General features: G+C 32.0%; 1 protein-coding gene across 2 annotated transcripts in view; it reads left to right on the forward strand.

Moving 5' to 3' along the window:
* The window catches only part of LOC130899110 (neuroligin-4, Y-linked), a 530244-nt gene extending 519709 nt beyond the window's left edge, over positions 1–10535 (forward strand). For both annotated transcript variants that reach the window (XM_057808881.1, XM_057808882.1), the window contains exons 8-9: positions 4061–4336; positions 9597–10535. In XM_057808881.1, coding sequence (XP_057664864.1) covers positions 4061–4336; positions 9597–10132 — 812 coding nt within the window. In that variant the 3' untranslated portion in view covers positions 10133–10535. The remainder of the gene's footprint in view (positions 1–4060; positions 4337–9596) is intronic.
* Positions 10536–26484: the final 15949 nt, after the last annotated feature.

The following is a 26484-nucleotide window of genomic DNA, read 5'->3' on the forward strand; positions in this document are numbered from 1 at the left end:
TAGGAAAACAGGTTTGTTCAGCTCTAATCCTAGATCTACTACTCGATTAGATATAGTGTGATATGAAGCGCTCAAAAATATGCTACAGACAAAATAGGTGGACATATTTATGTTATATTTACGAAGTCACTTTTAATTTTTGAAAAAAATTTCAATGAGTTACGGATACAGAACTTACACAAAATGAATAGTTGAGAATAATAATCGTAACTAACTATTTTGCATAAAAATGCACATTTTATACGTTACATCAAAAAAACGCCAGCTTTTATTTCATGGATTTTTTAATGTGCGAAAGTAAAACTTATTACAATTTTACAATACAAACAAATTATAATACAAAGACAATTTTGTTTGATCTACCTCATTTTATAAATCTATTATTTTTATAATTTTTTTAAAAAATATGTATATCTTATGCGAGAAAGTATTCGTTAAAAGGCAATCGCATCATTATAAATTGGACAGCGTTATATGTCGTTATATAATCAGATGCAATTAATTGTAATCCTAGTTGGAACTTGGAAAAAAATCATTATTGTACCGCGTTAACTTGCTACAACTGAATATTAAATTATAAATCGTCAATAGACCACTAAAATATACCTGCCTGTAAGGGCGTTTGGTTTAAACAGGATACTAGACGTGAACTGTGCCCGTCACTGGAGGTGACGTATACTCTCCACTGATATGGTCCGATTTCACACCGTTATGATTTTTCTTGTTGGTTTTCTTGGGTCATTTTCTCATGCTTGTGAGCAACAAATCTCAACGGATCTTATAGCAACTTTGGCCATACTTCATAAATACTTTGTTCTATTTAAATTCAGAAATAGGAAGTGCCGAATGGAAAACACTATACTACGTTGCGAATCACACCATGATGTCAATAAATAATGTTCTATGCATAAGCGTATCAGTCTCCGTAGCTGAAGATATACGGCCGAAATTAATCAGTCAGTAGGGGCAATGGACTTGATGTTATAGTTCGTGATCGCGACTTAGATAGCGTACACAATGTCCTTTTGCGATAGATTTACGATTTAGTAAACCAGAGACGCTGAAAATATTCATACAACTAATTCTTCTTGATAATTGGCTCGAAACATTTAATTCTTAACTATATTTTCAACAGAACTTATTTTATTACTATAATAATTTTATTATTATAATAATTGTACCATTATTTTCGAGGTATTTTGACCGCATTTTTGTATTAGTTCTGGCTACTTTTGTGGTCTCTTATCATGATCATAATTTGAACTCATAAGTATTGTTTCATCAATTTCATGACCAATTACATCAGTACCAATTTTCCACTACGTATTTTCTTCTAAAACATTTACTCAAATACTTTTCTATACATGCACTTTTGAAATTATTTTTTTTTCTCAATGTAATGAGAACCGACACTTCCTAATGAATTCAATTCTAGTTTTAGATCATTAATAATAAATGTACACAATATGAAATTATTCTCGATTCTAATATAGTTTGTAATAATTAATTTTCAGTTCACAAATTCTTTAATAATGTTGGAAATAAAGTGCAAATAGAGGTTCATTTTTGGATTGAATCGTACCTACGACTTTTACTGTTTGATTATCTAATTACCTCGTTTTGTTTGTGAAATATTTGTTTTATGACTCGGCAGTTTTTGATTTACCATTAATATCTGTTTGATCTTTTGTTGAATTATGGATATAAATAAAACTCGTTAGCTCGATAAATAACTCTAAAAAACACGGATAATTTTGGTAACCACAAATTTTCCTTGCTTCAGACTTAATTTAATGAATTAATTACGATGATAATTTTCATAATACAATAGAGCATAGTCATTATAAATTGAATAGTTTGGTTACCAAAGAAAAATGTACCTACTTGTTGATGCATTAATATTTCATACACGAGGCATATTTTTCAAGTAAGTACCGTTTTGGAATTAAAAAGTGCAAAGATATCGCAATAATTTTATTTTTACAAGAAAGCCTGTACCTTAATCTACTTTTCTACATAATTTCCGTGAATCTTGAGGCACTTGTCATAACGTGGCACCAGTTTTTGAATACCCTCCTCATAAAATTCTGCCGCCTGACTTGTTAACCACTGTGTCACGATTGTTTTGACTTCGTTATCGTCTTGAAGACGCTGACCGCCCAGGTGTTTCTTCAAGTACAGAAACAAATGGTGGTCGCTGGGCGCCAGATCAGGGCTGTAGGGAGGATGATCTAGACTTTCCCATTGAAAAATAATACGCTGACTACAAAAACAGTATTAAGAAACGATTGTTTTCATAGAACTGGGGAAAATGTGTATTTTGATTATAAAAAATATAAACAGTTTGAAGTAGCTTTTTCCTTCCGTCCAAAATTGTTTGAATATAAATTGATGGATTTCCTTCGAAAAAAACACACCAAGAAGAATAGAAGGAAGTAGATTTTCACATCTGCATGTTCTGTGTCTCTATGTGAACTGAATAAAGCTCAAGCAAAACATAAACAGTTTTTCTTGATTTCTGTTCGTGAGTGGTGTAAATACTCAGTTCGTTGGAGACCCAATAGTGTTGAAACACTTTCAAAATAAAACTGTTCGAAATTTGTGTTCAAATGGACAGTTAATTTTGTTTTTGTCCTGTCCGCTTGGTGAAGACTCGACTTGGGAGGAGCTATTCTCTAAAACAACTCTCAAATAAATCCTGATAATCAGCCGCGCTCATTTACAGAAATATACGCCCTCCATTCCAGCGTGTAGTATTAAAAGAAGTTCCTTTTCAGAACATGGTCCTTTCAAAGTTAGGTTAGTACGAACAACCTTGACCTAAATTGATTATGGTCTCGTTAAAAGCCTGACGTCTATTGTGTAACTCTCTATTTTCCGGAATTTGGAAACTAGTCAAATGTCGCTCTATTTTTTTATTTTGTAAATTATTTTCAAGTATTATCAACGCAAAATAAAGTTTTCCACTTTTCCTAGCTCCAATTCTGCTATTTCTTATAGTCAATCTATTATGTCGTCTTCTAATATTTGACGTCGTTTTTGCGTCAAAGGTTAACAAGGAAATGCTCAATCATCTCTTCTTCTCCGTTCTCCGCAATAGTTTTCTGTTCTTAAATGTCATAAATCGAAAATTGGCAACAAATTGCTTACCAAAAGAGCCATCTATTTGTGTTTTACCTCAAACTCCAGGTCGATAGCACATTTAGTTTGTGTTTAGGGAACATTTTTATGACAAAGCTGTTTGCATAGTGTCAAATTACGTAACTCTTATTACAGGCAAGTTATCAAGACTCAATTTATAGTGAAATATCACGAAAACCCCTGGAAATTACAGTTCGTATATGAACAAGTGTATATCAGAAACACGGTTCTTTTGATGCACGTAGATCTTTGAAGAGAGCGTAAATCAATAGATGATCCATTTTTGACGCGTACCATTTGCGCACATTAGACATGTCGCTAGTCAATGATATTTTTCTGCTGGGTGAAAATTCAAATATACGAAAGTTTCCAAAAGTTTTAACCCATGTACGACGTCCAATTAGAGCGACCCAGATGCTAGATAAGTCACCCATTCTGAGTTCGATGCCTAGACTCGTACAAAAAGTCAGCAGTAGGTGAAAGGAAATAGGTAGTGAACGACCACAAAAGTAAAGGCACTGTTGATCTTCTTTTCCTGATATCCACCGCATCATTCTTATTGACTATGCTCTATTTGGTCAAACAGTGAATAGACTATTAGTCTATTTGCGTCACTGAAAATTAAATGAAAAAATATTCTTACTACTTCTTGTACGCAAGTTAAACTGCATTACGTTACTGAACTATAGATACATTGATGGGTTGTGTAAATAATCAATATACTAGAGGGATTAAGTGATGAGTTCAATGAAGTTCTCAAGATATACGAGAAAAAGTGTTATGATTTAGGTATAGAGAGTGAAAAGCTTCAAATTTCACAACTACTTTAAAAACTATAGGGGTACAGCATGTAAATGTATTTTTTATAAAGCTCGTTATAAATTATCATAAGTTACCTTTGATTTCTTTTTGTTTTCAGATACAAAACCTAAATTAAAAAATCACTATCGTGCCCACCGTCTCTCCTTCTGGTTAAATTTAGTTCCAGACCTACATAAACCTGGAGGTGATGACGTGCCGATGTCCCATCATGAACTTCCTGATGACGAGCCACCTCCTCCTAAGCTACCTACGTTAAATCCCAGGAAATTAACCACAACGGAAGTCCCAGTAGATCTTCGAAATCTGCAATCTATAAATAATACTTCAATTACGATGAATCCCATGGATTCGACTGAAAGAGTAGAAGAGCTTGGTGAGTATACTGATAAATATTACTGACTTATACTCGTATATTTTTAGAGAATAAAAAACTTAAATACATTCTTGCATTTAGTGAGGAAGATATTCATTCATACTATTTGAAACTAAAAAGTTGAAAATAATTTATTTTTAAAATAAGCTTAAAACAATAATAGATGAAAAATACTGTTATTGTGAAAAATCAGCGGGCGGGCAGTACCAAAAATATGGAACAAAGCGACCCACGCTTATTCACAATAATACTAGTATTTTCCATTCATCATTTTCTGTGGCTTATTTTAAAAAAAAAATTGTTCTCAATTTTTCAGTTAGATTTACTTTGGAAGCGTGTTTTACAGTTTTTTCAAACTATTTTTCCTTAATTGATACCACCCTCGTACATTGGCTTCGCTGCTTATAAACCTACATCTCGTCGAAACTGTGAGGTTGTCGAAGTGCTTAATTTCCAAACCCACATTCAGATGTAGGTAATAAAAGCGTGTTAAAAATGTTTTAATATATCAGTAGTTTCGTTTCGGGTTCATTAATTTTATGAGAAAATATTTTATCGTAAATACCACTAAGTATAAATACAATAAGTCGGATCGATATAGGATTTTTCACATTATTTACGTCCACAATAATAGACTCACATCATAATTCTCAATAGGAATCGAAACGTCAAAAGTCTTAGGACTCCCTTTCAAGATTCGGAGCAAAAAGATCTTACTCAGAGTGTTCAAATATGCATTTAACCCACCGCGAACCGAGCAGTGACATCGAAATAAAGTGGATTGCCAATCACTTTGTAATTTTTTTGTCACCTCTGAAGATTCCAAATAATATTTTATGTGTGTAGATCATATATGTAGATCATTCAGTTACTCTTACCAAATAAATGGCACTAACTAAGGTTAAGTTGTGGGGATTTTCGGTTGCCTTAACGGTGTAGTTGGTAAGGTTATTGAATTGCTTAATTTACAATATGAAGATCGGAGTTTCGAATCCTCTGTTGAAACTATTATTAAATAAGTCACTTGCTCTTAGTCCAAAGCAGAGTTACAATCAAGGTGAAGCTTGTTAAAATATTCAATTTACTTGCGATCCATTCCAATAATAATATTTAATAATTTTTGGGAGGCTTACAACCTTAAGAATAGTTTAGCTTTGGAACCAACCCTGTCTAAATATCTTCCAGAAATATAATCTGAATATTATACACCAACTTATTGAGTTACTTACCCCTACATATGTGTATCAACCAGTGCTTGCTTAATTAATTAACAATAAAAATAATAAAAAGGTACATACAATATATTGAGCTGGAGAAATGAAAAATTCGTAATCAATCGTGAAAAAAGTGATATTCAGACTTGTGTTCTATAATAACTTAGTGTGGCCATTTCCTCCATAGAGACTTCCAAAGAATTATCCTTGAAAACTAACTGAAGCATCTTTCACCTATTTACGGGTTGAAAAATAATTCCTGAGTGACTTACATCACTTATTAATACCATCCATATAGAAAAACAGAACCGCAGTTTTTCATTCTTTAAATATCTTTCATTTTCCTGTCGCAAATATATTTGCTCACTTTTATTAAAAGCTACTAAGCCAGGCTCCAATTTGTTCAAGCTGATAATCTCTAACTTAGAAAAGTTACAAAGTGAAACGCATTAATTCTAAAGTTTTTATTTGAGTTCCTCAAGAAATTTTCAAGACGGTGTTTCGGGACAAGAACGTTCAGCTTGATCAATTACAGCCATTGAAACACTTGCTTGTGTTATTGTCCACTCTTCAAGTTTGATTTTTTTAAACACATGATAGATGCTTTAGATGCGATATCAGATGAAGATATGAACAATATGAATACACTAATTCGATTAAAACCGAGTGCTGTTAGATCCATAACGTTCGTCTAAAGAAAGAGTTATTAACCAAAAAATAGATATTGGTAGCTATTGCATGTTTCATCTGATCATGCGAAAATCTGGATGCAGGCCACGGGTGAATGTCCAATCATGTTGATGATCAGTGACCAAATTGCGCCTATGGCCGATAATAAGAAGAGCTTGGAGGCATACACCACGGATAAAGAGCAGTGGGTTGGTGGCTCTGTACTAAAAAACAGGCCACCTGAACACAAATGGCTCCAGGATGAGTAGGCTTCTGCGGAGGACATCCCAAAATAAGTGATTTTTTTAACCTATTGCTTTCCAAGCTTCCCAAGGAAATGTGGACGCGCTCTAGGTTTGTGCCGGAGTCTAAGGAAGTCCTACAAGAGCTGATGGGTGATAGTTCAAGCCAAAGTGCCTGATCGGCTTTTCAAATGAAATTGGGTTATGGTAATTTCAAGTGAGGCACGATAGGCCTATCAGAAGACCTTTGTTCTTAACGGTCGTTAGCCCCTCACTATGAACTATATAAATGACTCATCTGAACTTTCGCATGTTCACAAAAACATTTATCTAAAAATAAAGCCCCACATACAATTGAATAAAGCTAAATATCAATTATGCAAGGACGTATACTCGTTCGACGGCGATATAATGAACCTCCAGGACCTGGTTTCCAAACTTGCTATTCTGATGGAATTTGATTCATCTTCCTCATCTTTTCTCCTGATTATTATTCGTATGCCAAGTCAATTACCTATAAATTATCATTTAAGATTTCACTGATGGTTTACTTCTGCAAACTTTCAAAGATATCTACCATTCTTTCTATATTATGAAATATTTCCTAGCTCTATTATTTCTAAGAGTGATTAAACAGTTCTTCTGAACACTTATTTTGATGAATATCTATAAAACACAGAAACCTAAAGATATCTCTTATTATCTCATTATTCAATTCTAAAAATTTTTCTATTCCATTAAATACTCAGCTGTAAAGAATTAAAATAATCCTTCTATTTTGCTCCATTTATTTCATTTTTGCTCGACTCGTCTCTACTGAGCAATCATCTATAAATCACTCTCATTAATCATGGTTTCAACCGAATTATTTCCTCTTCTTTCCAATTTGCTCTCTTCTTTTTTGTTATATTCCTATTACTCGTTGAGGTAGAAATTAAAAAAATTCAATTTACAAATAAACTAGAAAAAAACGTCAATTTCAAATGGAACAGTCTTTCAAACTAACTCAATAAACTGTTTGAAGCTTTTTTCATGATGTATTAAACGAAAACCAATTTAATAAAATTTTTGGAATAAACCATTCGATTGTTCCAAACTCTGCACAATAAAACGAATTTGATTTCGTAGCGCCTCATGAATCCGATTGAAACTTTCACAGAAGATTGCATTTATACTTTTACTTATGAAACAAAGAATAAAACTATGTTTTGAAAGTAGTGAAATACGTTTTATTATATCACAAAATATTTCTGAATATTAATTGAACCAAATTATCCAATGACATCTCTTTTCCTGCTACGAACATGACTTCAATACTGATGTACCAAAGAATAAATAATATTGGGAACCAAATCCAAAGCAGTACTTCAAACAACCACAGAAATATATCTTAGTAAACGGATTATGAAATATTCTGACCGCTTCCTCAAGCAAGTAAAATATTTTTATGTTGAAATGATGAGGCGACTAAGCTGCACTAAGAGCCTTATACATATTGAAGTACAGAGGAGAGCTTAATACTTGATGTCATTGGTTGTTTCTATAGATCTGCAGAAATAATTTTTCCTAAATCAGGGCAAAACCTAAAATATCCCTCACCCCACATGAACGATGTCCCTATCCGATTCAAAAGCAATCCAAAGAACCTCTCTCTATTTTTTTCGTTGTCTGAATTGAAAAGTCAGAAAAGTTTTTCATTTATAGCTGAACTAATAATAATCCATATAAAACACTATATTTACTATAATTACGATAAAATTATTGTGTCCCCTTTTTCCAAATCACACAATGGCGCAGACTTTCATAGCACACAAAAGAAACGAAAGTGTATTTTAATCTAATAAAAAAGAGAAGCTTCAGAATCTAACCAGAAATTCAAAGTATGAAAGTTCAAAATAGTAAATTGATTTTAACATGGCAATTAATGACAATTTTACTAATGCCCAATTACTACACTCGTGATACAAAGACTCTCCCTTAATCCTTTTCAGCTGCAGCCGAAGAAGTAATATTTTTTCTCCAGTATATTTTGATAAAGATTTAAAGAAAAGTCGAAACGTGAATTTTATCTATCTTTCAAAAATTATTGGAAAAAAATTAATTTTGAAACAGAAGAGACCTAAAATCTAAAAGATTTAGAAACATAAATTAAAAGAAGTTATCACAAAATAGTCAAGAAAATAATAATTCATTTATTATTATTATTTTGTTGTGTTCAACTGTCATTAATGATTTTCTTGGTGTCCATTAAGGTACTTCTGGAATTCAATTATATTTCCCAAGCAAAAAAGTTTTACGTTTCTTATGATGAAGGAACTTATGATGTGGTTGATATATCCGTATCGCAACCAAATGACCAAAATTGCAATTTGATTTTGAAACTTGTCAAAGATTGCATCCATTTGAAAAACATGATGTTCGTGAAAGTGTCTATTACATTATCATGAATAAATTTCATCCTTATAAGAATTATCTGAAGATGATGATGACCGCAGAATGGAATAATGCAAAGTTCATTTGCAATCATTCATTTTACACTCATGATAATCTTTTCCTTTGAAGTGACGTTTAGGTTAAATGGAATAGTTGTTAATATTCAAGTGATTCTTATCCTAGATGGATACGGGGACATAGATTACTTTTGAAAGGTTACGTTTGTAGGAGGTAATTTTGAAGCCCTTGAGTCTATTTAGCAATCAAATTTCATTTTAGATTCAATAATATTCGGAGTTTTATTGTTTATGCTTCCCATAAACCAGAAAATGCTGACATAAATATAAGCAGAAAAATGATATAATTGAGGTAGTCAATAATTTGCAATTTATGTATGTAAGTTACGTCTTCCCAAGTTATAAGCTGTACAGATGATTTTCTTTTTCCAAGAATTGTGAAATCTGCATATTCTGTTATCGTTGTTATAACATGTATACTCACATTGAACATTTTCAGCTTCAAGTTTCTTTGAAGTGCTAAATGGAAAAAATGAAAAGATTTGCAGCTTTTTTTTGAAAATTCACTTGCAAACCCACGTAAAAATTATGAGCGGCTGCACTTACTTAGTTTATACATTATATCATTATATCAACTTGATTGGATCTTAATCTTGTCTATATTGAATTATTTTTTTTTTTTCAGGTGGAATCAGTACTACAGTCCATCCAGTTGAAGATGGTTTTGCCGCATATTCCACAGCACTGAGCGTAACTATAGCAATAGGTTGCTCGCTTCTTATCCTCAATGTCTTGATATTTGCTGGAGTCTACTATCAAAGGGATAAAACAAGAATGAATGAAAACGGCGGTCATCCTAAGAAACGGAATGAAAACGGTCAAATGCCTAACAACATCTGCGGGGATCTAGAAAGTAGCATTATCGGTGTTAAAACCGATCCGGCTACTATTCTAGGTCACCATCATTCACATCATCAACTTCCTCCGCCAGAGTTTGCGGATATACCGCAAAATAACGCAACTCTGCCAAGACCTCCTCCTCCTCCTAAGCTATCGAAAGCAAACGTTAATACATTGTCTACGCATGGACATCAGATACCTGAAAATCAACCGTTATTGTCAACGCATAGCATACAGCTGATGAACACTGGCACATTAACAAAGAAAAATACTCAAATGAACTCTAAACATAATGTTAAAATGGAAGAATTGAGAGTGTGACGACGTTACGTGCACTGACTTTGTGTGCAATAACTTTTGCTCAAACTTTATTTATTTTTTGGACGGAGTGAACTAGAAATGTTTGTGGTGGTATGGGGTAAGGTGCTGCATGCTCTGATAAGCACAGCACTAAACAATGTAAAAAATTAAAATATAGAAGAATGCACATTGAATGAAGTATTTTCGTCTCAATTTACAATATCAAAAAAAACTCTAATAGATAGGAAGAAATTTCGGTTTAAATTTCTATCAAAAACTGATATAAGCAATTGCACTTAGCCATTCAATTGAGATATTCTATCCTTCTGGGAGTTGCTGGTGAAAACTGATGTAATCTTGTTAGAAATTGATATATTGTGAGAAGTTTTTAGAATAATAAAATTCATCTCTATTATTTTCAATATTTCTTGGTTATTTCAATTCAAAAATATTCCTTCTACTATAATGTATGATTTAAATATTTGTTTAGAAGAGAACTCATTCAAATATGATAAAATCTACACTTTGTTTAAGACATATATTCATGATATCGATATATTAAGACATCGATTTCATTTTTCATATATCGTTCCAAAGTTACAAGAACTTGTAATGTTTCTTTTCTACTACCATGCGAAAAGTACGTACACTTTAGAAATACTTTCGAGTACGTAAAACTTTACGAACTGATGCGTGAAAAATCATACTTTGAGTAGTAATACGTAAAGAGAGTTATTATTAATATCTCCGTGGCGTAGTGACCAGAGTACAATGCTCACATGCGGGAGGTCCCAGGTTCAAGTCGCGCTCTGTACATTTTTTATTTTTATATTTATGTAATAATAATTATTTTCAGATGTTAATAATTGAATTCTTCTGTGTCTTCTGCCTGAAGAAAAAATATTATATGTAATTCGTGTGCACTCATGTGATTGTATTCACATTCGCCGAAAAGGCTACTTCACACACTTGTTACATAAATAACTATCCAATCCTAATTTATGTGAAATTATCCCAACTATAAGTTACTATACATTCACTAATTTGTACAAACTATCGCGACGTGATTTTTCACTCCTCGCAGTGGTTCATAATTATATAATTAAACAATTCAAACCATTATTAGTCTATTATTGAATGTTCTTCGCAAATATGTCCTTTCGTAACAACATGAGGCTTGTTCTAATATAAAACGCGAAAAATTTTGTGTCGTAAAATTGGTTGAATTGGATGTTAGACTGGTCTGTTACAAAGCGTATAAAACAGCTTGGACCACGTAACCTCGCTTTTTGGTGTACTTATAGCCATGAGCGAGAAGAATGTACTAGTGTCTGTTGCGCAACGCATCTTTATTCATTTTTTTGTCAAAGATAATCCACGAAAATCACTCGAGCAATTTGGAGATGAGTGCCTCTCAAAGATGTCACTTTGGAAGACCAACGCAGAGCTGTTACCGATATGGCTGAAGTATTGGGCATCAGCGTAGATAGCAACTAATTGATGAACAGTTCGGTTACCTCGAAATTTCAACAAGATGGGCACACGCGTTTGCAAGCGTCTCCTGCACCGGTATGAAGAGGAAAGAGAAAATTCACAATAGACGAAATTTGGGTACTTCATTGTATTCCGGAGATTAAATACGTGTCTATGAAGTGAAGGAAGAAAGACGAAAGCGCACTATTTAAAGTGGATACCGTGTTTTGGAACATGAGAGGAGTAATTAGGGTCCATATTCCCTCTAAACAACAAATCGTGAATGCGCATTAACCTTCTAAGAACACGGTGAAACCTGTCTACAGATCAAAAGAACGCGATATTCCAACCAGTAGGGCGATATTGCTGCAAGACAACGCCAGACGGCATACAGTTCGGCTTATTGTAACAAAACCGAGAGATTTTTATGCAACAGAGACTATCTAGAATGTGACCACTGTAACTTAATTTTTCAAGGAAAAATTCCGGTTTATATTCATATATCGTATTTATATTTTTCTATTCCGTATCCGTTACAAAAAGTTATCGGTAGCTTTAAATGTTTTATTTGATCGTAATATCACAATCGAACATGAATTTTCAAAATATTTCAGATAATCTATAACTTGTTCAGTTACGTTGACTGAACATGCCTCAACAAAGAACGGATAAGTAGGTAAATGCGCTACGTACAATCCGAGGAGAAATTTTCAAAATGAAATCCTAAGAATAAGATAAATAGATGTATGTAGAAGAAAAATTACTAAAATATCTGCAAAAAAGAAGGATTAAAGTAACTGAAAGCATATCAAAGCATAAAACTATATAATACAGAAACATCACATCAAAAAAACATAAAGACTTGACATGAAGGCTGAGAACTGCATTGGCTTATAGAAAAAAAAATTAAAGTCTCACGAGAAACCAAATCCCTTCTCTACAAGTCATTCGGTCTATGTAGGCATAAGGAATTGAGCTGTGAGCCAATCGAATATATTCCGTCAAGAGATTATCATTATAGAACCATAGAAGTTCACCCAAATCTACTACTACAGGACTTGTTGAGACAAAGAAATACAAAAAGACTGAAAAAATTGACCTATAGGTCTAGTATGACATACTAGAGGTTAGATCATTGGATGTAAAACTTATCAAGACATTATACAAGTTGGATTAATTAGAATATTGGGGCTAATCTTATTACATTACTTAATAAATCGTATAACTGACACACAGATACACAGATGGCGCTGCCATTGTCAAATCCATATGACGTTTCGTGAGTACCAACTTTCAAAAGACTATGTGTGAAATTTCATGATATTTCGATTAGTCAGAAAAAAGTGACAGCCATTTAAGTGAAGCTACTATTGTTATTTTTAATACAATATATTCAAAACAATTTCTTGCGTTAATTTATCATTGCTTCTTAATGTACAAGCTTAACAGGGCCTTCAAAAGTGTTATCTGGACTTTACTTCGTCGAAAAGAAGCATTCGTTATTGGTTTGCTGAATTTAAACGTGGTCGTACAGACACCGATGATAATGAATATTCTGGTCGTCCAATTGAGGTGGTCACTACAGAAAACATGCATGCATGAACATTTGACCATGAGAAAGCTTTTTTCAAAGTTGGTGCGCCATTTACTAACAATCTATCAAAAACAACAACGTATTGAAGATTCAGAGTAGTGTTTGGCCATGTTTACAAATAATAAATCAGATTTTTCACGTCGATATGTGACAATGAATTACACCTGGATCCATCACTTCACTCTGAAATCAAAACGATCATCATCTGAGTGGACTGCAGCTGGTGAACCATGTCCGAAGCACACAAAGTCACAAGAGTCAGTTGGAAAGGTTATGGCTTCAATATTTTGAGATGCGTATGGAGTTTTGTTTATCGACAAATTTCTTCTTTACGCAGCGTATAGTCCAGATCTGGCCCTCGGTGACTACTAATCTCAAAAAAAAATGCTCGCCAGTAAGAAATTCAGCTAACATTTTGAATTGCAAAATTTGACTGTTATGAGTCATCATAACACTATGTGCTTGTGCAGCTACTGGATTTTTGGTAAAGGAATTAATTTCTCACCACGTTGTGTTTCCAAATTTATGAATTTGAATACGTTATGTATTATTACACAATTATGCAGAGTTTCCCACTCATTATATTTTAGAAGTCACAAAGTATATTTTTAAAAATTTTTATGCAATTTATTTTACACAGATTTTGATGTTACTACAATGAAGTCTGAAGGAATTCTCTTCAAATTTATTATAATTAACAATAAAGAAATATCGTATTGCTGATACAGCAGACTAAGGACCTCGTACAAATACAACAATGATTTGGCGGATTACAGGTAAATTCCATTCCATAAGCCACTGTTCTCATACAAGATGTTTATTCTTCCTGCTCGGTTTACGAATAGTAGCAGACACGCGTGCCCATTCAAAGCTCATCAACAAAATTGTATTGGACAAGGTATATTACTTTTTCTTCTATATTTTGAATGTTGTATGGTATTGCAAAATGTGTTGATTTTTGTTTGAATAATGAGAAATTTAGAAATACGGAAATAAAAATTTAGAGAATGCTATTGACAAACGATATTTGCAAAAAATTCAAACATTTTATTAGATAATCATTACTGATGCTAAATATGTCTCTTCAACAACAAAATTCCATATCTATTATAGTAAGGTGGAAATTGTTCATTAGCTAAAGAAATACTTTCTATTAGTATATAAAATACCCTCAACAAGAAAAGCAAATATATTATTTACCCCAAAACTTCAGTAAATTAAGGTCATACCGTCTCTAAAGTTTAAAGGACATAAAAGTTCTTGTCAAGCAATTATGGAAGGCTGGAGTTTACACTTGAAAGTTCCTTCCGAGAAAGGTCGTCGGTTAATTGATTTGCATATTGGAAGTGTACAAGTATTTGTTGATTGGTATTTCAATTAAAAATTGAACAGGATCCGGTGCTTAATGCTTTAGAAGCATTTAAATTGATTCTTTCCTTTTTCGGTAGGCAAAGCATTGATGGAAGTAAAGGTGAAGCAAATATATTTTGTAATTGATCATTCCATGAATCAATATTAGCCAGGTTGAATGTATGTAGTAGTGACCCAAACAATGTAGTGATTTTGAAACTTTGATATATTCCTCTGTTATCAAGATATTTCACATTTTTTTGCATATAATGGCGAAACAAAAAATTATTTTCGTCTTTAGTATTTCAAGTATCTTGTATCTACAATTATCACATAATCTATGTATGGTTTAGTGATGACAGTTCTTACACTTTTAATATAGTCAAAATGCATAGCAGTAATCAAAATATCTTCCAATAATCTGGCTACTATAGGCAAATAAATTGATTTGTTACTAATACTGGGAGATCCTGAACTTTATATGCGTCAATAATTTCGATCATTATCGGCAACAATGTGAGCGATCACAACTGTGGTAAAACTAGAAGGGTAGAAATCAATTGCAATCACCGAAGGTTACATCGACGATAACGTAACTAACAAATCAGAACAGGGAAGAAAAATTATGAAAGTAATTGACTGTAACATAGAGAATGTTAACGAAACCTATTCTAACCATGAGTATTACTTATAATAAGAAGAATGAAGAAAATCTACCTGTTATTTTGAATATTCGTAGTATTACTACTTTTTTATCAATTATCATTTTGATAAAAATTTATAATATATTTAATAGTTGTAGATTAATAATACTTGAATGACTAATACTTTTACGAAATGAATAAGAGGTAATTTATACCATAAATAATTCTACATTAAAAATTAATACATAATAGTTTTCAGCTGCAAATGTCATCCATGGTCTCTTGGCAATAACAAATAACTTCGCGTCTAATTCGGTCTTGTAGCTCCTATAGATTTTGCGTTTTATCCACATGAAACTTTAACTTCATATAACCCAAAAGAATAAATCTATAGCTGTAAGATCTTGAAATCTTAGGAACCATTGTCTTCGTTCTCATCCAACAACCCACTTTTAAAAACTTGCGACAACCACGTGTATAATGTCGGGAGTATCTTCTCATTGTACATAACTTCTGTTCCCAGAAATTGCAAATAACGTAAGATTATTTGGGCATATATGGAGCATTAATGGTGTGGATGTTTGGAATTATTAAGTTTATGATTGAAGATCAAAGGATGTTGATTGTATAATTGAAAGTAGCAGAAGGTAAAGAAATTATTGAATTATCTATTGAATGTAAAGGAACTTTATTTAAAGACTAATTATTGTGTCATTCCCGCTAAAACATTGAGATATGACGTGAAGTATTTACGAATTATCCTCAACACTGTTTACAACATTAAGCTTACTGATATCTTGAGATACATCAAGTATTTTGAATCCAGTTTAGTTCTTCTAATTTATTCTTCCCTGTTCAATTTATTCCCATAAAAGTTGAATTTAGTAGAATCAGATATATCACGATCCCAAAGATATCAAGGTAAATAAACTGTTAACTATATTACGAAACTCAATTAGCAGCAATCATTGTCGGGCAGTAACTTCTAATGAAGATATACTCGAAGTTGTTGTAAGCGAAATCGATAGACGTTTGGCCACATAAATAGCATCCTAATTCATTATAGATATTGATAAATCTACCAATGTATTAATCTACAAATAAAGGTTCTTGAACGACGTATTTCAAAGTCTCTCAATTGAAACAGACGTGGTCATTAATTGTGAAGAACCTTTTGGGGTAGGAATAAATACTTAATTCAACTTGATGGTTATAGTTTGAAATTTGTATTTAGATTTCAATTACATAGAATTATTGAAGAGAAAAGTTTATTTAAAGGGTAGAGGTCAAGTTCTTTCAAATCTAAGATTTATGGAAAAAACTGAGATGAGATGTATAACAGGAGAAAACAAAAAATGCAGTATCAACAATTAGAATTCCAATTACTTATTTGAAAAACTGAAAATTCAAGTATTTCTTTTGTTCTTGGTTTTGTCAAGGTCAGTGGCAGTGCAATGGCTAGTTTGATTTAATATTCAATTTCTTTGTTAAAACATAGTTATTTTAATACCTATAGAAAGTTCCTTGTTTTTCAAGTTTTTCTCTACAGATTTTCGCTGTTTTCATACATTATTACTTTTCAATTATCACATCCATTATACTTCACTTATTTGGACAAGTACCTTTTGGCATATAAACGCATCAAACCCGCGGTATTGACTGTCGAGGTCCTTATGTTGCTTCTACATGATTTGTCTGACGTTAGTTTCTGTTATAAAAGTGGATTACTAGCAATGGATCAAGTTTGAAGTTATTGAAACGCCTTGTATATATCGAATTGGAATGTTATCAAAATAATTACCACGAAAACACATGAATTTAAACATTCTAAGTTAGGTTCATTCCAAAACAAACGACTTAATGAATGATGTCGTAAATCCACTGAAATAAATTGTGTTTGCTAAATATAAGTTTTTTGTTATCAAGTAATAATTTACGAGTACATCTTTTTTTTTGTAATTGTTGAGACGTTTATACTTTATAAAAATTTTCTGATTCCCAACAGAATATTTAAGGTTAGCTCACTTTCGGGCGAAATACATAACTGTTATCAGTATTTTTTCAGTTTGGAAATTTTAAAATTATATTTTTAGTCATGGACAAAATATAAATTTATAATCTGATATTCCATTCAATATTTATCCCAATTTGTGAAAATATACACACGTCTATGTGTTTCAAATTTAATGTGCAAAAAGAGTTGCTATAGAGGAATTTTATTGTAAATTTATATGTATAGCTACTTTGATAATCTTTTATTCTAATAATGCATTCGGAAATACACGATTGAAGACATGTTCATTTCATCAACACCATCATTTGCTTGTTCAATCAAACTTCATTTTTTTATTATGATATATCCTCCCTGCATATAGTGTACCGGTAACTAATTGAGTATCTTCATTATGATTATCATTACTGAAATTGTAAATATCAGATTCGTTCCAACCCATCAAAATTCCGTCCTTGGTACAGTGACGATTCTGCGCAATAGAGATTACGTATTTCAACCGAACAGTTACCGTTATATGAACGATTCTGTTTTGTGTTGCAACCGACTTAGGTATCGTTTGTGAACCGTTTCCGGGACGGTCTTTTCGATATTTGGTTGATAGCAAATAATATTACAAGAACCGAGGGTAGCCGGAGATTTCGTATCATTTAAACGATTCCAATAACCGTTCCAAGAATGCTTCATACTAGCAGGTTGGAGCAAACCTATCAACTTCTAAGGTCTTTACTATAATACAGGCATTGTTTTTTTGTTGAATGTTTGTTTTCAAAAATATATATCTGTTAACTATATACAAAGTATCCAGAGTGCAAAATTAATCCAGAATAACCCATCAAAATACTTTTTTAAATAATTCACTTTATATTTTCTGTTTTTCATATCTTTCATGACCAAATAATTCCATTTTATATATTATCAAAGTCATGATAAAAAGCTGATAAGGACTTAAGTGATTAGTGATTTTTTATTTGACATTACGTGGTTTTTCGTTTTATACAAGATTTTTTAGATAACTCAAAAAAATATTGGTCTAAGTGCTATAAATCGGGATATATGGCTAGCGAGTTTATTGTGCCCCTTCTGACAATACATCTGTGTTGAGAAACTTAATTTCATTAATTCAAAACAGCAATACAAAGTGTAGAGATGCACACTCTAACCAATCAAAATGTTTGCATTTCTAACAACAGAAATTTCAGTACTCAAAAACCTACGTTATCCCATCCATCTAGAATTAGTACTGCTTCAATATCTACAATTGTGATAATTGACTGTTCCACAGTAGTGTTTCACTTGTGAAACGTAGATCTATCTTCAATGATTCTTGTACTAGCTACTTGTTTTTGGTCGGTCAGTTTTAGAGAAATTTTCAACTTTTCTTAAAATGTTTCACAATCCTTCAAATTGCAGCTTTCATAATATGGTTGCAGAATACGTATAATAAATTAAATAAACACTATCTCTTCATAAAGTAACTTCTTATTATTCTTGAGTCTCTGAAGACGATAACTTGGTTATCGAAACGCGCGTCAGATAGTGCAATTGTGAGTGTTGGTGTAGTGGTGATGTAAACAGTGTATTCAATATGTGTTTCCCAGAAGATGGATTGGAAGGCGTGGTTTTATTGAAAGGCCCCCGCGATTACCCGACATAGTTTATAAAATAAACTGCCATTATTCAGGAATTATAGGATAGGATTACCACAGAGATAAGAATAATTGAGCAGTTGGGGATGTTGCAAAATATAATGCAAAGTTTTATAAACCGCATGGCCTGTTGAACAACATTTTGAGCATCTACAGTAGTCGCCTTTACTACCTGTTCTAAAATTCGTAATTTTTTACTTCACAAATATGGATTTACTTCTAACATGACACAAACATTTAAAGATTTGTCTTCACTTGTTGTAGGTTTTCTGCGCAATGATTTGGATAAATCTTTTACTGCACCAGTTTCGTCAAACTTTTTACTAACTAACTGACACTAGACCTTGTCACGAAGTTTCTATTAGCACATATATTATTAAAAAATATTCAAATTAAACGAGTTTATTCAATCTTAGGCATCTAAATATACAATATTCATTGTAGCTTTGATGGAGATACTATAAATTAAACGAAATTATGGCATTTAGATAGAGGAAATATTTCAAGAAAAATAATCAGTATTTCTTGAGGATTCCTAAAAACCAAAATATATAAGGTGATCTATTCAAAATAACAAAGTTTATCTTTTCACAAAAAAGGAAACAATTGACAACAATGTAGATACCACTATAATTCCGAATCACTAGACCCTTGCGGACAAAAATTTATAAAAATCGTACAAGCCGTTTCCCAGATAATTGAGGAGTTCTATACAATAAACTCACCAATGCCATTTGAAAGTTGTTTTGGGCTAATGGCTAATGCGGCTGCTTGAATAATTTCCATGTTCATTCAGTTTGTCAATTGCTGGTTTCTCAACATAAGCCAGTGACTTCACATGGGTGCACAAGGTCAACTTACCTCAAAATTTTTAATCCATATTTTGAAACAAAATAGAGTACCAATGTTGCGAATTATTTTTACTCTATAAGTGTCAATGTTGTTTATTGCCAAACTAAATTCATAACAAGACGTCGGATCAAGTTCCATCTGCTATAGAGTCCTATCTATGAAATATCGGTATATGATGGTCTGTAATCCCTGCATTAAATAGTTCTTCACGTTCCCATTCTCACGACACTTCCATATACAACAGCCATTTTCTACACACATTCCTTTGGAGTGTTAGTGGTATTGCATCATTTAGATAGTGTGTGGTGTGCTATCTATTCGTAGATCGCGATTGAACAGTTGAACAAATTGATAAGTGGTTTCCAAAATTCAATTCTTAATAATAATCCTCAATTTATTTTGATGATTCAACATAAAATATAGATCACAAAAGTCAAAAAATAAGCCCAATATAACAATGCCTTCCACAGTTGACTTTCTCGTAAATTTTACCTACACAAACAGATGCTGACTAAAAATATTTCTAAGAAATGAAAATGAAGACTTCCATGGTAATAATATTTTCTTTTTCACGCGTAATCTTTACACTTACAACCTCATAAATTTCCAGTTGACTGGTTCTGCCTTGTTACGGTTTGTTGTGTTACAAATAAATTTAGACGTGATGGCGTTATAGAGCATGAACGATAGGTAGCGACATATATCTCGGTTTGTTCCACGAAATATTGTGGCAATATCCCCACTGGCATAACCGGCTTTATGTTAGTTAATAACTCATTCTAAGTAACGGCATTCCTTATTCAGTCTACAAGGCTTTCCGATTTGTTTGCTATGTATCATAAGAAGTTGAAAAAACGGTTTTTCATACTATAAACCAATTCATAATTTTTCTGGAAAACAAAGCTATTTATGCTCAAACGTCTAATAATTCTAGTGAGGTTCAATAACTTTGGTTCCCCACTGAACGAAAGGGGTGATTATTTCCAATCAATATGGTACTCGTATGTATTTTTTTGTTTCAAATCTAACCAAATTCAATGGAAAAGTTTTTGCTTGATAAATGTGCTTGTCAAATTTTTTGAAAATGTTTGTCGCTTTTTTCAAACTATGTAAATGTGTTGATTGACGGGTTGTTTGAAAACCTGTTTAATAGTGTGCAATGGTTTTTGTCAAATGGAATCTCAATTAGCGCCTTAAAATCACAGGTAACAAAACTGCAGAGAATGAAACAGAAATAGTGACAAAAATCTGAAAAATAAATTCTTTTTCAGTTTAATTTCGTATATCCCTACATGCTGTGAAGAATAAGATCGAAAGACTACATGGATAAAAACAAGAAAAGTATTGGTACTAAAATACTACACTTCGGGTTCCACTTTTTCAGTTTCTTTACATAAGTTGAATGTAATAATGTAAAATAAGTACAATCAGCTTTCCAATTCAAATCAAAATATATCTCCGATATGATTAATTTTGATGGAAGCAATACATTGAATAGTACGCTGTGTTCCGACAAAATTTTCTGCTTTGTCTGATAATTTTCTTAACAAAACTTTTGGTCATTGTGCACCATTGAAAAGAGTAACTAAAACTATAGTCCTTATAGTACCTATCTTTTTCTCTATTTTGTTATGAAAATATTAAGTCAGAAACCTCAGACCAATTGTGAAGAAAAATACGTTTTCTATTGGAATTATAGAGGGTAATTTATAACAAATCAACAAATTTTGTTCGATTAATCAAGTACAAAATAACAAAAATCCTTGAAATTTTCTATTAGAAATTTTAACATATACCCACAATAGAATTCCTCTATAACCAACTGAAAAATGGTGTTCTAGCCAGTTTAGTGTACCTAGAATGAAGATAAGTCCATATTAATGAAAGGCTAGTTCTGTATAGTCCAATAAAATGAAGAATCAAATCACCCCTCAAAAAGTGAGCCTGTGTTTCTAAATATCAGATCTTAACATCCATGTGAAGATTTATGCCTGAAAATTCCATTTGGGGCTGGGAAGAAATTAAAAATACACAAAAAATAACTTCTTTGGATATATCACAAAAACATAAAGAGATAGTAGAAATCGAAGAGATTAAGATTTTCTTTAAAATTGTCTTGAAACACTATTGATGTATTTACAATTGAAGCCTAGTATTTGCAAAAAATATTTTTGTATAAATAAACTTTTATAGAGATACAAATATAATGTCAAAATAATTATTCATCCAAAAGTATGGAATGTTGTACTTTCCTGTGTACGACAGCAACTGCATCCGAAAGTTTTAAAGGGCCGAAAATACACAATATTACATACAAAATTTTCTCCAGATTTGTTTAGATAAATTTGGATTATATTCAAGTTAAATTATAATATAATATACCTGGTTCTTCATCTGGTTATTGAGATACTCTTTAATTCAAAAAATATATCGGAAAAATTATTTTTGATTGTCAATCGTGAAATCCTGTGCTTGTCCACACGATTTATAAGCAGTGAAACAGATAAAAACAAAATCTTTTTTCAGCAATCATCCTCAAAAATGATATAAGAATTATATACTGGTCTGTTTCTCAGGTCCGTTCAAACTTTCTAGCATTAACCTACAAAATACATTTTTAAATATAAATATTTGATTTGTTCATTTCAAATACCACGATTTCTATTGAATACATCAAAAGTGGTATCAAAGAATTCCATACAAAATTCCAATTTCTACATTTTCTGTTTTGAATTCTGAATTTTTTTGAGGCAAAATTGATTTTGTGAATAGTTTTCAATTATCTTCTATCCCTTCAAAAAAAAACTTTTCAACTATTGATATATATTAATATGAATCGATATTCAAAAATGCGGGACTACCTTTTTGACGAGAATTTCATTCCATTTCATTAGACTATTGTATTATTTTGTATTGTATTTTATCAAATATGTTTTACACGAATAGAAAAAATATCTCGTAAAATCAATGTAAACATACGTTCATTCTATAGGCTAACTGAACAAAAATATTTTCACTATATTTAATAAAGTATCCAGCTTTAGTACATATTAATACTTCGATGGTATTTTCAATAAAAGATCAAACACTTTCACGCTTTCCTGATACAACCGTAACCAATATTGAATCAATGCTATTTAATTATCTGGATTTTTGAAAACTGATAGTGTCAGTGAAATAATACTCATATAAATATAACCATAAAACATCATATTTCGAAAGGAAATGCTGAGCAGTTAATATACCAACAATTTGTATCATATGCTGATAAAGAAGGTGTAAAAATTATTGAATTATTTTAATACCCTACCAAAAAGATTGGAAATAGTTCAAATTTATTTCCATCAGAATACGATCTTTAAAAATTATGGTCTGCTTTCTTTTGTCTTCCCAATGTCATCAATTTGTAGTACATTGTTGATTTTAATGAGCCAGAAATCCTATCGTAAATTTACAGAAAGAATTTTATATATAAATTGTATAAGACTTGGTCGTGATTAAAAAAGGCGTTGGTCAACTTTTCAGATCTTTTTCTGGCACATCGTTTTTCCCTAAAGTTCCAATACATTCATTCAAACTTCGGAATTTATTATTTTTTGGAAGCGCTACAAGAAACAATTTTGAGGATTCTATTATAATAATAAGCTGTACCAGCTCTTCTTTTTTTAGAAAATGTAATAACTCTATCAAAATATTATCCTGATCAGATTATCTCTCTATATCCTTTGCTTATTAAAAAAATGGGGAATAGAAAGGAATAATGGAAAGGGATGTCCTACTCAGTGAATAATCCTCATAACGAAAATTTACCAGTACCAATTGCGCCTTTATATCCGCAATATATTGTTTTAGAAGATACTGGAGACAACCTATCATCAGAAAGCACCAACCCTATTTTTACTCCAAGTACCAGTTCCAGCGAGCGCCATTTGATTGTTCAAAGTGAGTTGAATGATTTAGCACGTGATTTGAGGTTATCAAAGCAACAGTCTGAACTTCTTGCTTCCCGTCTTTTAGAATGGAACTTATTAGCCAAAGATACAAAAAATATAACCTTTAGAAAGAGAAATATTACATTTTCTGTATTCTACAGTATGGAAAATTCGTTGTGTCCGTGTACGAATATTGATAGTCAAATGAAGGAACTTGATATTGAGCATAATCCCAGTGAGTGGCGCCTATTTATTGACTCGTATAAATACCGTTTAAAAGCAGTGTTATTACACAATGGAAATTCAAAACCGTCTATAGCAGCTGCTCATTCTGTGAAAATGAAAGAAACTGGTGAAAATATTCGCTTGCTTTTAGACATAATTAACTACAAGTATAAGTGGCAGATATGTGGGGACTTGAAGGTGATTGGAATTTTGATGGGACTTCAACCCTTGTATATCCCAAAAATGTCCCTCTGCTTCCCCTTCACATTAAACTGGGATTAATGAAAAACTTTATAAAGGCTATGGATAAGCAGAGTGATAGATTCAAAAACTTTAAAGGAGTCTTTCACCAGATAAGTGATGCTAAATCAAAGGAAGGTATTTTTATTGGGCCACAAATAAGAAAATTGCTGGACGATGACAATTTTGCAAAAAAGCTCACCGGACAGGAACTTAAAGCATGAAAGGCAGTTGTTAGTGTAGTGAGGGGGTTTTTGGGCAACAATATGGATCCAAACTACCAACAGTTAGTTCATGAACTTCTAGACGCCTACAAATCCCTTGGTGCTCGAATGTCATTGAAAATTCGTTTCATCCATTCCGATCTGACATTTTTTCAAGAAAATTTGGGAGCTGGCAGTTATGTGCAGGGCGAAAGGTTTCACCAAGATATTAAGATCAATGGAAATTCGATATCAAGGACGATGGGATCGGCCATGATGGGTGATTGCTGTTGGTTTTTAAAAAGAGAAAGTAGAAAGTTCAACCCCTCATAAAAAGAAAAAGTAGAGATAATTGATATTTAAAGTGATTTTTTTAGAGTTTTTGTTTATAATAGATGTGAGTTTATCAGATGTGAACTATAAATATTGTCGATATATACCTAGCTTATAATCGAACCTCTGTAAGTGAAAATATAAACCAATAAAAACTCTTCAACTTAAACCCTTTGTAAGTAAAAACCTCTATAACTCAAATTATTTAACGATTTCCTTGATCTTTATCTTATCGAGGTTCTACTGTATATACCTATTACCTTGGTAGTAACGCGTTTTCAATGTACGTGAATTGAATAAACAAAATTTAAGATTTAAAAAACCCAAGAATGATATATATGCCAGATGTAGTATTGTAGCAGCGAAGAGCTTGAAGTAAATCTTACAAAAGAGTTAGATGAGTACCTTACTTAAGCAGATTTGACATATGAAGCAAAAGCCGCTGACACATGTGCATTTGACTTACAGTAGGTTTTACACACTCCCCACTTATCAACAAATAGATGTTCTATTTGCGTCAGCCTGCGGCATATAATTTAACAATACATAACTGCTCTTCACTAGAGTCCACGCATTTTATGTGGTCAGAACGCAATGCGGGAAAAGTTACCAATTAACACATTGCATTTTTGTGTTTTTAAAAAGTATTTCAGCAGAAGCCAAAACAATTGTGCTTTATTCGGACACTTCTGGGAACCAGATCAAAAATTCCTTCGTTTGAGCAATGTTTTATTATGTTATTAATCTGCACCAAACATTAGAAATCATAGACCATGAGTTGTATCTGGGCACACTAACCTTGAGTGTGATGTGGACCATGCTCTAATAGAATGAACGTAAAAGAAAACGTCCATCGATATTCATCTGTCCAGAGACTGATATCAAGTAGTTAGATCAGCGACAAAAAAAAAATAAGTTTAAGGTGGAAGTTACGGATCTAGACCAATATTTTTTTCCCGAACTTGTCTTAAGAACCGGACCTCTAAGGCTAAAAACAAAGACTTTAAGCTCAGAAGCATTTCGTGGCTAAGGTTCAAGAAAGATTCAGTGGTTAGATTTGAAAATAGTTCAAGTGATAAAGAGCAATTTAACAAAAATCGAAATGATTGTAAGAGTATTACTACCGAAATCTACCAACATATAAAAGCGTTCAGGAGGACACAGAATCCATATTTTTGAAGCCAAATCTTGAAAGTCGCTTATTATTATCATACCTCAAACATTTTTTAGTCAAAACTTGTACACAAGTACACATAATAGTTTCAACATGTATTTTTTTAAACATAACTATATTTGTTTTTCACTAGAAAATATAGTAAATGAGAAAATTTCATATGTAGACTTTTCCCTTTTAAGCGCATTTACATTATAGCTAAAAGTATAGCTATTACATATAGCTCTTACATATATTGTTCGATAAAAAGAGTCATGAAAATTATGGCCAATACTAATTATTATAAAAGGTTTGAAAGGTTTATGTTTATTTATACTTATGTAAGACCAACTGTATCGATGGTTAATTTGGATTCTTAAAATGTTTATTAATGTGTTTCAAAATTTTACAGCGCCATTTTCTAAAAGTGTGTAATAATATTACTTTTTAAGCGCCGACCACAGAATTCAATTCTGGCTTAACCTAATAGAGTTTGAAAATTGAAACTAAGATATACTCTTCAGCATTTCAGAACTTGATCCTCTGAAGTATTTGTTTTAACCCAATATTGTTAAGGAGCTAGCCTTGATACTAACAATCTTGGCCGATTTCTTGAATATTTTTAACAGCTTTTTTGTCTTATACACGTATCTTGAAACAAAAAATTTATAACTAATTTCAAATAAGTTGAAATTTTGATTGAGTCGTCGTGCT

The sequence above is a fragment of the Diorhabda carinulata genome, chromosome 10, assembly GCF_026250575.1.
Source record: "Diorhabda carinulata isolate Delta chromosome 10, icDioCari1.1, whole genome shotgun sequence".
Lineage (NCBI taxonomy): Eukaryota > Metazoa > Arthropoda > Insecta > Coleoptera > Chrysomelidae > Diorhabda > Diorhabda carinulata.